The sequence below is a fragment of the Cuculus canorus genome, chromosome 4 (assembly GCF_017976375.1).
Source record: "Cuculus canorus isolate bCucCan1 chromosome 4, bCucCan1.pri, whole genome shotgun sequence".
Lineage (NCBI taxonomy): Eukaryota > Metazoa > Chordata > Aves > Cuculiformes > Cuculidae > Cuculus > Cuculus canorus.
In genome coordinates, this window is record NC_071404.1 from 16272103 (window position 1) to 16286191 (window position 14089).

The following is a 14089-nucleotide window of genomic DNA, read 5'->3' on the forward strand; positions in this document are numbered from 1 at the left end:
AGGAAACAAAGTAGTAACCCCCCAGTAACCCAGTAGTAACCGCCTCGGCCCCGCCGGCAGCCCCCTCGCCGCCCCTGGCCCCGGCCCGCTGGTCCCTGCCCGCACGGTGATGCCCCGGGACGCTGAAAATCAGCCCCTTCTTTACCTTTCCACCCGTGTTACGGTTTTCTGGCCATTCTTGCTCGATGTGAAAGCACTGTTAACCGGCCGTGCATGAAAAGGCTGCGTGTAGCATGTTTGCTTGTTCCCGTGTTTGTTTTGTTTGTTTGTTTGTTTGTTTCTAGTTTTGTTCTGCTTTATTTGTTTTGGGGGTTTTTTTAGAGAAAGGGGAAAAAATGTTTTAAATACCTAGGAGCACTATTACCCGGACATGTAGTTTTATTAAAAACTGTGTCCCTACTCTGGTGGGAGGAACCTTAGTCACTAATCCCGGTGCCGATTTGCAGCCCTTTGGAGACAGCAGGCAGCCCCTGCAGGTCGCCCCCGGCCCGTGGCTGGCAGCGGGGCAGCCGGCCGCTCTCGGAGCCGATCTGCTGCCTTGGGCGAGAAGAGGCTTCCCTGGCTCAGATGCGGTTTTGTTGCAGCAGAGGATCCGCTGCTGGCTGCCGACAGCGTCCTTCGGGAGCCCAAGGGCCACTCTCTTTACGACTGAGTCAGGTTTTAGGCAAAAGCCACGAGCGCACCTGAGAGCCCCAAAACGGAGTAACCTGCGACTCTGCAGCCACCGCTCCCCGCTATTATTATTTCAAAGAACGCTCAGACAATTTCACTCATCGCCAGCACCACTTGGGACCAGCCTTGTGGCTAACACCTCTTCCAGCTCTGGTTCAGAGCCGGGAAAACAGTCGGAGAAAAAGAGGGATGGTTCTTCAGCGGCTCCGAGGGCTCCGGGTAGAGGAGTCAAACCCCTTATCCTCTGGGCAGCTCTTTCCTCTCGGGATCAGCCTGGGACCTGAGCAGGGCGGTATCTGCCGTAGCGGGGGGAGGAGGGCAGCCCTCGCCCCTGGCCTGCCCCGGGCTGGTGCCCACCCTCGACGGACACGGCGACATCCTGGAAGTGAACTCGCCCTCCCGGTTCCCTCCATCCATCCTGAGAGAGAGGTTTGCGTGTGTATGACAGAAATTATCCCCATTTCTTTAGTAATAATAATTTTAAAAAAAAAAAAAAAAGCAAGCTATAATTAAAAACAAAACAACAAAAAAAACCAAACCCAAACCAAAGGACAAGTCCCACCTGCAGGTGAGAGTCCGCCCATCCCGTGGTCCCCGCAGCTGCCGTGCGGGGCTGCCGCGGGGAGGGGAGACGCAGCTCCCCGGCCCGGGGCTCTCCGGGCAGAGCCTCTGCTCGCTTCTGGCGAGGGAAGCGCTGGGGTCCCGGCGGTGACTGCCATGGGACTTGGCTGAGAAATGTCTCGTTTACTCCCCGTCTAATCTCGTTGTTGCCTGCAGCAGCGAACAACGCGAATACAGAACCCGATTTGAGGAGGCTTTCGGACAGGCGAGGAGCGATGGCATCCCCGAGGATGTGGCCGGGACAAACCCAGGCATTTTATTTCTCCTATTACCCGGAGGCTCCTGGCTGGAGCCACCGCTGCCACCGCCTTAGGGCTCCCCCGGCCGCCCGGCTCCCGGCGCCTACGGGCAGGAGCATCCCTGCCTCGGTCTCCGGAGCCCTCCCTCCCAGCGGAGCCGCTTTCTGAGGGCAGTTTGGTGCTGCAGCCCCGGGGGGACGCCGGGAGAGCGGCTTCCCCGTGTCCCCGGCCCGCGGGCCGCCCTCGGGGCGTGTCGCCTTCCCGCTGACAGGAGAAGCGGAGCGGAAAAGTGCCTGCTGGTGCCCCAAGCCTGCCGGGGAGAGGCCCTTAACCTCTGGAGCACCTTTGCCCCCTGCTCCCGGGAGCCCCTGGGGGGCCGGGCAGGTGCTGTGCTGCCCTGCCCGTGCTCAGGCATCTGCTGCTGCTTCAGCGGCGCCAATTCCTCCCTGACAAGTGCGTGTGTGCCTGTGTGTGTGCTTGGAGAGAAATCTGCCTGTTTTCCTGTTTTATTGCCCTCCGAGCGAGCAGGAGGCATCTAAACATAGGCAGCCTCCCTGTTGCAGAGTTGGTCTCTGCGCCTGTGCGAGTGTTTAATACACAAATACAAGCGCCTATGGAGACATATGCAGAGATATATACAATTTACATTACATTTCAACAATCGAATGTCTTGTAGCTGCGATAGTTTTTCTCTCTCTCCCTCTTTCTGTGGCAACTGTTATATCTTCTTGAAGACTGGAGCTTGTCCGTGGCCGGATGGAAAATTTTTCCCACGGCTCCTGTACAGATTCGGGGTTTGGGAGAGAGGCCGAAGTCGGAAGGTATCGTTAGGGAGATTATTTTCACGTTGCGGCCGTGGATGTGCTGATGAGCTGAACGTGTGTTCCGCGGGGGGGTGGAGGGGGTGGGGAGATATAGAAAGAGAGCGCTAAAGCCCAGGTTTCGCTGAGAACTTAAAACGCCGAAAATCCAGACTGATTCTTTTGGCTTTGGTACAGTTAGGAGCAGGTTACTAGGGATTTTGTCATTAAGAAAAGACAAAATGAGTAAGAGCATTTGTTTTATATTTCAAATCCTAAAATTATCAATAAAATCAAAACTAGAAACGCCTCAAAATTCAGGCAAAATTCTATTACGTTCTCCACTAAATTTCCCCGATGTGAGGTGTGTTTCTCAAATATCGGAATATTTTGAAGTCAAACGAAGACACACTCGGTGCGTGAATATTCGATATGGAGCACAATCCTAAAATTCCAAGTAACTTCACTCGGATCTTCTTTTCCAGCAATTTCTGTCTCGACTAGAATGTATCTTAGTTTCATCGGATTGAAAGAAAAATAGTTTGACGCTTTATCCTGCGTCTTTTACCCAGCGATACAACCCAGGGAACCCCGGGGAAGCTCTGGTGACCGGCGCTTTCTTTTCACACCAGGCGGTTCTCTACAGCGCTGCATCCGTCAGCAAGCACGAAGCAGAATAATAAAATTCGGTGAGCTACGGATAAAAAAGAAGTCTTCGAAATAATCCCCTCACTCGAATAAGGAGCCCGATAGGAGCCGTAACCCCTTTCGCCGAAAGCCACCCCCGCCTCCTTGCCTCCCCAACACCCCCAGGGCCAAACCCTCCGCTGGGGTAAACTGTCTGATCGAAGCCATTGTGGTCAGCGGATCTATGTCCGTGTCGGGGGGCTGCAATCCTCAGACGGGGGCACGGGGAGAGAGAAACAGCCCCGGGGGAAAAAAAAAGGAGCAAATTCAGCTGCCTGCATAGGGCCCTGCGCCTGCCACCCAAAACGTACATTTTCCCAGGAGGAAAGGCGATGGGAAAGGTGGAAGGAAACAGTTTAGAAAGGCAGGGGAGGGAGGGGAGAAAGAACTAAAAGAAAAAAAGGTTTCGGGATCGAGCCTAATAAATGTCAGTTCCCCCCGCACCCGAGCAGCTCTGCTCTATAGAGCACGCTTCCCGCGGAGTCCGCTGCCTCCGGAGACCTTCTCCCACCAGCAGCATCGCCGACCTTCCCGGCGGAACAAAACCAAACCCAAAGCGTCCCCTCGGTGCCTCTGACAGCTTTAGGAGCAGAGAGCTCGCTCCGACCTGGGCCGGGGCGGCCCCGGGGACCCGAGAGCGGCAGGGATGCCCTGCCTGGCAAAGGCAGCCGACCCGCAGCGCCCGGGATAACGATCGGGAGTGGCCGGGGCTGTCGAAGAAACAGCCCGGTCACCTCTTGGGACGGCTTACAAGGACGGCAGCAGGGGCTGGGGGGCGATGAGGGGAGAGGGGCTTCCTCCGAGCCCCTCCGAGCTCGGGAGCCTGAGGAAAGACACAGCGGGGAAAGAACGAGCTCGGTGGCGACGTATAATCAGCGGCGCCCAGGCGGCGAGAGAGGCCCGGGCAGGGCTCCTTCGGCGCGGAGGAGCTGTGGCAGCCACGGCCGGGCCCGGGCCCTCTGTGCGCCGCCGCCCCCCGGGGGAGATGCCCGCCCAGTCTGGCCCCGGGGCGGCGGGGATGCGCTGCCCGCGCCGTTCCGCCCGCCCGGTCTGGCCGCAGAGCCTTGCGCGGCATCCGGTGCGAGGCAGACGGCTGCCCCAAGCGGCTGTCGCAGCTGTGTCGGGATACGAACGGCCCCGGTGGTTTCGCCCGGGAGGGAGAAGCCTCCTCCCGCAGCCCCAACCCGGCCCCGGGCTCCAGCGGAGAAAGAACAACCCGCCGCCCGGCGCGCTTTCACAGGGAGCCACCGAGGTTTAAAACCGACACGGCCAGTGGAAACGGAGAAATGCCCGGTCCCGGCCAGCACAGCGAAACCGCCCTTGCCCGGGAAAACCGGTGCAGTGTCCCCGGAGCTCCTTCGGCCGGGCCGCATCCTCACCGCAACCCGGGCAGCCGCCAGCTAAACCAGCGATCCGTCTCTCCGGCAGACGGGGGGATCGCTCTGTCCTGGGCACACGTTAAACTCCTTAAGGCTCCAGTCCCGAGCCCCTCGGCTTCCTACGGAGGCACCGGCGCTGACACGAGCTTGGGGAGCGGAGGGCGAGATCTCCGCTAGGTCCCGCCATCCCCACCGCGGGAGCTGCCCGCTCTCAGCAGAGCATCCCCGACACCGGGAAAAGCAGGGAAGCGGTCTAAGCTGAAGCCTGAAGTCTGCTGCGAGGAAAAAGTCGCTGGGGAAATCCGTGTCCGCTCTCAGAAACGACACAGGCGGCAGAGCTAAGTGTTAAACTAAAGTTTATAAATTAAAAAAAAAATACAGCGGGTAGCTTACAAACATTCACAATTCATTTGAAGTAAATAATCGAGTTGAGTGCACAGTGCCATTAAAAGAGAAAGGGGAGGGGGAAAGAAGAAAAAAAAGCCATGAGTTACCTTGAAAGAAAGAGACTGTAATTACATCGCTGAGCAGATCAGAAATCCCCGCCCCTGAAGGAGAGGTCTGCAGAAGAACTGTAAAAGGCACTGATAGCATTAAAATTTCCTGTTACATCAATTTCTTAAAAAGCCTGACTAGAAATATTCACATTGAATATAAAAATAATAACAACAACAACTTTAATACAACTGGAAAGTGCGAAAAAAATCCGTAATTTCTCCCTCCCAAACACGGAAAGATTTCAGAAAACAAGGAAAAGAAGTCTGTAGCTTCGATATAAGTCTCACCCTTTTATGACATATTTATCCTTTGCCAGGGATCACGGAGTACAGGAATAACATAGGCAACAAGAGCAAGGGGAATCTGAAAGTCTTCCTTACATTCAGCACCATACAAGGCACACTCGGTTTGCAACGAGTTGGAAGACCAAGGACTCAAACAGACGTCAAAAATAATCCTTACAATCCACCGAAGGAGTCCTTGATCTCTTTTGAGCTGCATTTGGCTTTGAGGGTTGGTGTGGCTTTTTTTTTCCCCTCTCCTTTTTTTTTTTTTTTTTTTTCTCTCTCCTTCCCTCTCCCACACAAGATCGAGTCTCTACCAATTCAAAGTGAAATAAAACAAACAAACAAAAAGTCTACACCAAACACACTGACAACATGGATACCATGAACTAGTCGTGCCGAATCGCGAGAGTCCTCGGCTGGCGGGCTGGGAACGGGGTGAGGGTTGGGGCGGGGGTGGCCAAGAAGTCCTACGTTGGAAGAGAAGAGGAATCATCCAAATAATATTAATAATAAAAATAACAATAAAATAATAATAATAAATACTGTCCGAAGCACTGAGAGCTGCAGCTGAGGCTCTGGATTTGAGACAGTGGCCGGATGTACGGATGGACAGGGAGGTGGCAGAGGTGAGATGGGTCTCCAGCGTGTGTGGTGGAGGGGCCGGGGAGGGGGGCCGTGTGTGTGTGCCCCCTCACTGGGGGCCAGCGGCCGCAGCGCAGGTGGACAGAGCCCACCCGGGCAGGCAGTAGTAGGGGTAGTAGTAGGAGGGCTGGAGGGAGAGCAGCGAGGGCGGCCGCAGCACCTCGCCGGGGTGGTACTGTCTCTGGTCGTCGCGCACCAGCACCTTGACGGCCACTTTCTTGGCGGCGGGGGCGGCGGACAGGAGGTCTGCGGCCATCTGCCGCCTCTTGGTCTTGTAGCGCCGGTTCTGGAACCAGATCTTCACCTGCGTCTCGGTGAGCTTCAGGGAAGCGGCCAAATCGGCCCGCTCGGGCCCCGACAGGTACCGCTGGTGGTTGAAGCGCCGCTCCAGCTCGAAGACCTGCGCGTGGGAAAAGGCTGCGCGGGAGCGCTTCTTCCGCGGCTTCGGCGCCGCCGCCTCCTCCTCCCCCGGCAGCAGCTTCCCGCACTTGCCCGCTCCGTCTTCCTCCTCCGGCGGGCTGCGATCTGCGGGCAGGGGGAGAGCACGGCGGTCAGGGCGCCGCGACACCCGCAGGGGCCGCGCCGCCAGCCCGCAGCGACGGGACGGGCGGGGGTCCCGCCGAGGGTCCTCCCTCTCCTCGAAGCGCCTAACGCTCTCCCGGGGCCGCGGAGAGAAACCTCGGCGGCCGCCACCGGGTGCGGTCCCGCACTCGTCCCGAGGGCTCGTTCCCCCTCGCACGACCCGCTCCTCGGCTCCTCCCGCGCCCTCCCCGCGCGGGTGCGGAGCGGCTGCCGCCGGGGCCGCCCCTACCTGAGACGGCGGCCGAACCCTCGCTGTCGCTGAGGCCGGCGGCGTCCCGCTCCGTCGCCTCCTCCTCGGCCGCCGGGCGCCCCCGGCCCGCGGGTTCGGCGGGGCGGGAGCTGCCGCCGGCGCCCTCCTCCTCGGAGCGCCGCTCGCCCTCGGGCTCCTCGCTGAGCGCCGAGTCCGAGTCGCAGCCCGGCAGCGCGCGGGGCGCGAGGCGCGGCGGGACCTCGGCGGCGCCGCACGGCCGCCAGCCGCCCGCCGCCCCCGGGGGCCGCCCCGCCGCGTGGCGGGCGCTCTCCTCCTTCTTGTTGAGGATGGCCTGGATGGAGAAAGGCGTCAGGGCGTTACCGCCGCGGACGGCCATGGCCCGCGGGCGAGCGGCGGGGACCGCGCCTTTCAGCTGGGCCACCGCATCGCCGACCGCGGCCGCGCCGGTGCCGGGTCCCGCTCTGTCGCCGGGAGCCTCTCTGCGCCGCCGCCGGGCCGCCCGCCCATAGGGCCGCCGCGCCGCGCTCCGCCGGGGCCGCCGCGGGCTGCTCTGCGGCGCGGGCGCTGCCTCCGCCCCGCTCTGTCCCGCCCCGCGCCCGCCCTCTCCTTTTTCTCCCGGCGGCGCTGTCATCCCTCGCCGCCGCCGCCGGCGCCGTCCCCGCGCCTCCCCATTGGGCGGCGGCCGCGCGGCCCGCCCGGCCATTGGCTCCCCGCCGCGGGGCTCCGCGGGGCGCGCGCCGGGGCGCGCCGCGCCTTAACCCCTTGCGGCCCGCGGGGCTCCCACCCGCGCTGCCCCGCCGAGGCGACCCCCGCCGGGAAGGTCCCTCCCGTTCGGCGCAGAGCGAGGGGCTCCCGCCCCGCCGAGCGAGGGGTGGTAGTTTCGGGGAGTTTCCCCTCCCGCCGAGGCAACGAGCTCCGCAGCCCGGCAAGCGGGGAAGGGTCCGGTGGCGGCGGGGAACGCCGCGGGGGAACGGGAACGGCGGTGCGGGCCGGCGAGCGTTCGATAAGCGCCGCTCGGGGAAGAGCCCCGGGAAAACACTGGTTTCGGGGGCCGTCGGGGGCCGTCGGGGGCCGCGGAGGGGCTGGAGAGGCTCTCGCTACGGTGACCGCCCGGCCGCTCTCCCTGGGGTACGAATGTACAACAGCAGCCAGCGAAATAGGGTCCAAAAATAGGATTTTTACTAGTTCGTTTGTTTAAAAGCGTGTCCGGTTTTCTGTCAGGGGCGGTCTTGGGCCCGTGAGGCTTTTAAAGACCGTTTTATGGGAGCAGTTTCTTGCAGATCGAAGACTGCTTTCCTCGAAACAGCGCTTTCCCTGAAAGAAAACGGCCCTGAACAAGAAGCTTTGCAAAACTATTGCGCGCACTTGAAATGTATAAATGCCAATCGTGGCCAAAACGACAATGCGACCCCAAACATCATGCTTTTCTTTGGGTCAGGCATTATCGCCTTTCTCAAAGCTAACAGAAAAATCCTGGCGAGGTTATCAAGCAATTACCAGAGGAACGAAATGCCAGCGCTTCGCGACCCTCATTTGTTTAATGCTGGGGAGACGCGGCTCTGAAAAGAACTGGAGCACAGCAAAATGATGCCCCCAGACTCGGCTTCGCATTCGCAGGGTGTTAACCTGTCCCTTCACGGGAATGAGTCCACCTCCAGCACTTCGCCACTGTATCCCGCAGAGATGAGCGCCTGTTTGCAGCAGACCACGAAGCCGTGATAATTCATTATCAACGACTCCGGCGCGAATTAAATATTTTCAATCATCATTCTTAGCCGGAAATTAAATTAATAAAATAAATAATCCCTCTTTCATACGCAGCAAGAAGCCGGAGAGCACCTTTGCCTGACTGAACGGGAATAGTCTTTATGTTCCTGAACAAATTCAGCCCGTATCAATAAGCTCGCCTTCGGCTCACTCGTTATCCCTTTCTCCCGTCCAGGTATTTCCCGGGGTAATCATCGCTTCTGCCACCCAAGATTTCGGTGCCACGAGACACTCAGGAAATATCCAAAGGGATTTTTTTTTTTTTTTTTTCAGAGCTGGACAAAATACGAGGCATTTGGGGAACTGAGAGAAATAGATTTTCCAGGAGATGTACAGGAGGCGTAGGAAGAGTACCCTATGCAGACGTTTTGAGGGGTGCTAAATAGCCGAGAGGTGAAATTTGGGAGACCAGAAGAGGTGCTTGGATGGAGAGCAGGGGAGGGAGGAAGGGCTCCGCACTTCTGCGGGGGAAAGGCTGGAGGTGCGGGCTGTGGGAGCCGGCAGTCGTGGAGGGGCTCCGGGCAGGGCTGGGACGGGGACCTCCGGGCAGGACTGCCCGGGGCAGCTTTGCTGCTTGTGCTCCTGTTTTGGGGCTCTGCTCAGGTGCGGCAGCCGCCGAGCGGGAGGCAGAGCGGCTGGGGGAGCGGCGGGGAGGAGGCAGAGGCGCTCTGCCGTGCAGCTTCCCACCCTCCAACTCCGGCACAGCCACCTTCCAGCCCGCGAAGCCCACGATTTACAAGGTTTTGCGTTCAAGCTCTTGGAAATACCTGTGGTTAGTTTACAATGGCTGTAACTCTTTACTAACTCACCCAGCTCCCCCCCTGCCACCCCCCGGCTTTTTTTTTTTTTCTTTATTTTTTTCCTTTTGTTTTATTTTGTTCTTTCTCCCTCTCTCGCCTCCCGTGGCCATCTCCGAGCTTTCTTAGCCATCAAAAAACTACCGTTTTGGGGGAGGAAATGCCATGGAGGGCAGCGGGCAGCGGAGAGGAGCGGGGGCTGCGGTGGCTGGGCGGGCTGGGTGGTCCCTGCCGGGGGATCCGGGCAGCGGGAGGGAGGGGAGGAGGCAGGGATGGGGGCAGAGCGGCGGCCCCGGCCGGTGTGGAGGGCTCGCAGCCGGCTCCCGGCAGCACCGGAGGGCGAGAGTTGCCCGGCCGCGGCGAGCGGCTGGCGGGGACCCTTCGAGAGCGGCGGAGCAAACCCTCCCCGTGGGAAAAGGCTCGGGGGGAGCGGGAGTCACCGCACACCGCAGCCAGGCAGGCTCTGCTCCCTCTTTCCCAGCCGCGGTTTGTTGCTGGATACAGGACACTGGGGCTGCGCTTGGCACCAATGTCCCCGCTCGAGCCGGCCTTGGCCCGTCCCTCCCGGTGTCCCCAGAGCCGCCCGGGGCTGTGGGGGAACCCGCACCCCGAGGACAGAGCCCGAGACGGGGATGTCGGCAAGGGCGCGGTTTCCACTTTATCCCAGCCCTGATAAGGGCTCCATACCCCCTCGTTCCCCGCGGGGTGGAAGTAGCCGAACCCCCTATATCGAGTCGGAGCCGCCGTTTTACTGATGCACCGAGGAACCCCCCGAGCTCTCCCTGCCCGCCCCCCGCCGCCCCCGGCCCTTTCTCCGACTGCGCTCGCCGCTTCTCGCCGGCAGACGGGCTGCCCCACCTAGAGGCTCCCCGGCCGCACTGCCCGGCCTCGGGGTGCGGGATACACCGCAGTGCCCTCGGGATGCGGGTTCCACTGCCCGGCCCTCGGGGTGCGGGATCCACAGCTCTGCCCAGCCCGGGGCGACCATGGGGACAGAGCAGTGGAACGGCGCAAGGCCACCTCGTGAGGCCACGCCGGTGCAAAGCGCAGCCCCAGGGTCCTGTATCCAGGGACAAACCACGGTGAGGGCTGGGAAAGGGAGCAAAGCCTGTCTGGCTGCGGCGTAAGGTGGCTTCTTGCCGTCACCTGAGTCCTTTCTCTTTTCAGGTGTGAAGGGAACGGCTCACAGAAGCTCTGCGTGTAGTGCATGGGGGGATGAAACAGGGAAGGAAGTCACCAGCTCATGGGACTGTTATGAAAGCATCATATAAACATGTGAAAGACCGTGCTCACATGCACGAAGATGGCTGCAAAACCTTAAAAAAAAACTTAGTAAAGAGCACACGCTTTTTATACAATATATAATGCTGTATAGAAAAACTGGGATGGTGCCCTGGGTGACAGTTGCTTGCAATGGGAAAATGAAATGCTATCATCTTTTCGATGGGATTTGCACAATACAGGAAATTAATTAGTGATGTAGCCTCTATGCACCAGCTCTCAGGCAGAACTAGGCTAACTTAATCCCATTTCTGTCCCAACTATCTGCCCTTGAATCCTTCTCAGCCCTGAGGCAGGCCAATAAGTTTTACGGCCAAGGGCTACCCCACACTGCAGCCCTCGTCAGCACTTCCCAAAGCTTCCATGGTGGTAAGGAATACCTTTGCCACACCTAATTAAAGGTGGTATTTTTTTTTCTAGACAGAATCTGTCTCCCCAAACTCACAGTTTGGCCCCTAATATACACACGAACAACACAAATCCTTGCAGTCTTGTTAGGTCTTGCAGGGGCTTAGGTGGAAGATGGTAAGGGTACAAACAGTGCTTCCTCCTACAAGGGACTTCAATCCTCTGTGATGCTGTTGGTGGTAGGGAAGATTTGGTTCATGGATTTAATCTCAGCTGTGCTCCTTTCTGGGTGTGTGGCAAAGGCACATAAAACTGTCCTGGAAAACTTGCTTGTTTTTGCAGGAAAATCTCAGGTAATCCGCTTCTGAACAGGTTCTGGCTCTATGTCTTAAGTAGTAACAATTTATTTCCAAACAAATGTAACTGTAGCTGCACCGTAGGTGACAGTTGCACAACTCTAAAACAAGTTCCTAGCAGGATTTCTCCATGAGAGACTTCGTGTAAGAAACTGCTGCAACACTCGACCTTCCAATTGCTTTTTGCAGTTGACATCAGGATCCTGAGTTGCTGCTGAGACGTGAACTGTAAGATGCTTCAGCGCTTCAGTGACAGCAGAACTTACTGCCTACAATTAACAGAAAAGTCTGAATGATTTTTCAAAGTGGATATTAAACTCACAGAATGTGCAAATGTAATGCCAACAATGATAACTTCAATCTTACTGATTTGATAATCTCTTATCAAATTAGCTCAGTAGGTTTTAATAGCTGGTTTGCAATACCCTTCTCTGCTCATATTCCTTATATGGGGAAAAATCCATGTCCTTTAAGGCTGGGAGGCTCAAATACAAACACTCCTATGGGAGTTTACAATCAAACTGAAAAGAACGCTTGAATCTTGCTGCTTGCGTACATGCTGTGGCACGATTGGGTCCAGTTTTGTTAATCAGAGCTGCTATTTCTCAGAAAACCAACCCAAACCTCCCTCTCTTTCCTTCATCCTTGCAATAAAAAAACTGAGGGCCTGGCATGCAGAGTACCAAGCCTGAAGCCCAAACTACCAACTTTTCATTTCACTCTATGGTAGTTTTTCTCCTCGATTATTTCTCATTGCAAGACCCTGAAAAGGAAAACACATACGGACTATGTAAGCACACTCTCCAGAAAGAGCGAGGATGTACGGTTGTTTCCTCTGCTCGGTGCCAGAAGGTCACTAGCAGTGTACACACTGAGAGCCCCATCCTGCAACTGTACTCAGGTGAGACTGTCTTTTGAAATAAATCTTCTCTTTGACTCTTTCCTTATATTTACGCTGGGTTTTCTACTACCACAGTAAATGGCTATAAATATTCCTCATCTTTTGAAGTATTTTTCTGTAGGACAGAAATACAGCCTGGGCAAGACTAACATGATTTACTAATAAAAAGCAAGCCGGCATATCCAAATGGCCAGGTGAATCTCGTAATTATTAATTAAAGTTTATGAATTTTTCTGTGATATAAATATTGTGATATTTAGCCCCTGTATTTAGCTTTTATCTGTTTCAAGCAGTTATGAAAGAGGAGGAGGTAGCCTATTTATTTGCAATCTCTGATGGAAGAACTGGAGTAGAAACAGAGTGAATGACTTATGCCAAAGCAGTATATGTGTGAGTCATCCATACAGCATTTGGTTTATCTACTTGTTCTGAATTTTTCCTTATTATTTACTGGAATATTTTTAATGAACATTCACCATATTACACTAAATACATTTGCTGTGTGGAAGTCTTTAAGCTTTTAAGAAGACTCATAGTACAGATCAATCATTTGATGTTTATTTGGAACAACATCATATGAAGTCTAAGTTTCCCTTACTGTTGTTCCTCAATCTGTAAATAACTAATAACCTTTCCTACTTTTTGTTTGAAATAGTTGAGCTCACTTTTTGTGTGTGATGGACTAAACTGGTGATTAAATCAATGGCTACATTGGGCTAACATTTAAATATTTTTATTGCTTCTGACGCGTAGGTAAACGAAGTCAGCCTGCTGGCCTCTCAGGATACTGGAACTGTTTACATTTATAAAGCAATTTCGCATTTTTGTCTAAGAGTCACATCTTTATTAATAGCAAGTCAACAGTCATTTTATATGAATTTTTCTATCTCTTTATTTTTTGTGTCAGGAATACAAATGCATTAATGGCAGTGTCTGGGAGTATCTGGGACTTAATTGTTATAAATTTACACAGATCACCAATTACTCAAAAATGTCAGAATTTGAGATCAAGGACTTGTTTGTTACGCATCCTTCTCACACTGAATAGGAAGCCTAAGTTATGGAGATAGGACAGGGCACTCCTCTGCACCTCTTGTGTGTGGTTCTGGGTGTTGGAGTGCCTCCTCAGAGAAGCAGATCTGACTCGGGAGCTCCCGTACAGGACTCTGGTGCCTCAAACATCATATGTTGCAGAGATGAGAATCGCGGTACCCCTGTCCCATTTTGGATCCAGGCCCATGTGATTGAAGTCATGTATCTGAAGAGAAATCAGAGGTGTAAGTTCACCAGGTAATTGCACAGGGTGGTCAGTCTGGTCCCTGGGAAAGCCAAGAAGGAAAGCCAGGCAGCTTAGATCAAACACCTGGCTCCATGGTATCTCCATTTTCTGAAGGGACCCCAGGCTCTCTGAGAGCCTTTTGATACTTCTGGTGGAAAACAAGGTCCTTCACTCTATACGCTGTGTGACAGGAGAGTCCACGCCTGCAGCTGCTTTGCACAGCCACAGTGTTGGCCCTGCTGTAGTCCATCCCCAATAACCCATGGTGTAGCAGCCAAGCCAAGATGTTTAAGCATGGAGACCTTGGATCCAGTGTTGGGTTTATGAAGTTAGGGAAATTAGCAGGTTCGCTGTGGGAGTTGTTTCCACTGGCAATGCTTTTGTATGTACAGTGACTGTACATTTCATCTGAACACAGCTTTTACATTGAATCACTAATTCTTTTGGCTTGCTCAGTGAGAATATTAATACTTACATAAATCTCACAAATAAATTAGTGGCTCCATTTTGTTCAGTCCACATGCAAATTTAATTGGATGCCTGAAAGCATCCATGACACAACTTGTCTACAGGCGATACAGATATTGCTCATATTTCCTGCATGTATCTTAGAGAACAGAGATTTTGAGGATGGCAATTATGGATAACTGTAATCATGCACCCTATCTTGACTTTATGACAATTTTTGCCTCTCAGAATTTATGTATTTATGTTTTCATTTATATTGCCTTTGCCTAAATGT

The 14089-nt window shown here is 55.2% G+C and overlaps 1 protein-coding gene across 1 annotated transcript; it reads right to left on the bottom strand.

Annotated features, from left to right (window-relative positions):
- Positions 1-4785: 4785 nt before the first annotated feature.
- Positions 4786-7180, bottom strand: NKX3-2 (NK3 homeobox 2). Its single transcript, XM_054065515.1, has 2 exons — positions 6637-7180; positions 4786-6350 (listed from the first exon to the last, which is right to left on the bottom strand). The coding sequence occupies exons 1-2, from the start codon at positions 6992-6994 to the stop codon at positions 5875-5877; spliced, it is 834 nt and encodes a 277-aa protein (XP_053921490.1). The 5' UTR covers positions 6995-7180; the 3' UTR covers positions 4786-5874.
- Between the last annotated feature and the right edge of the window lie 6909 nt (positions 7181-14089).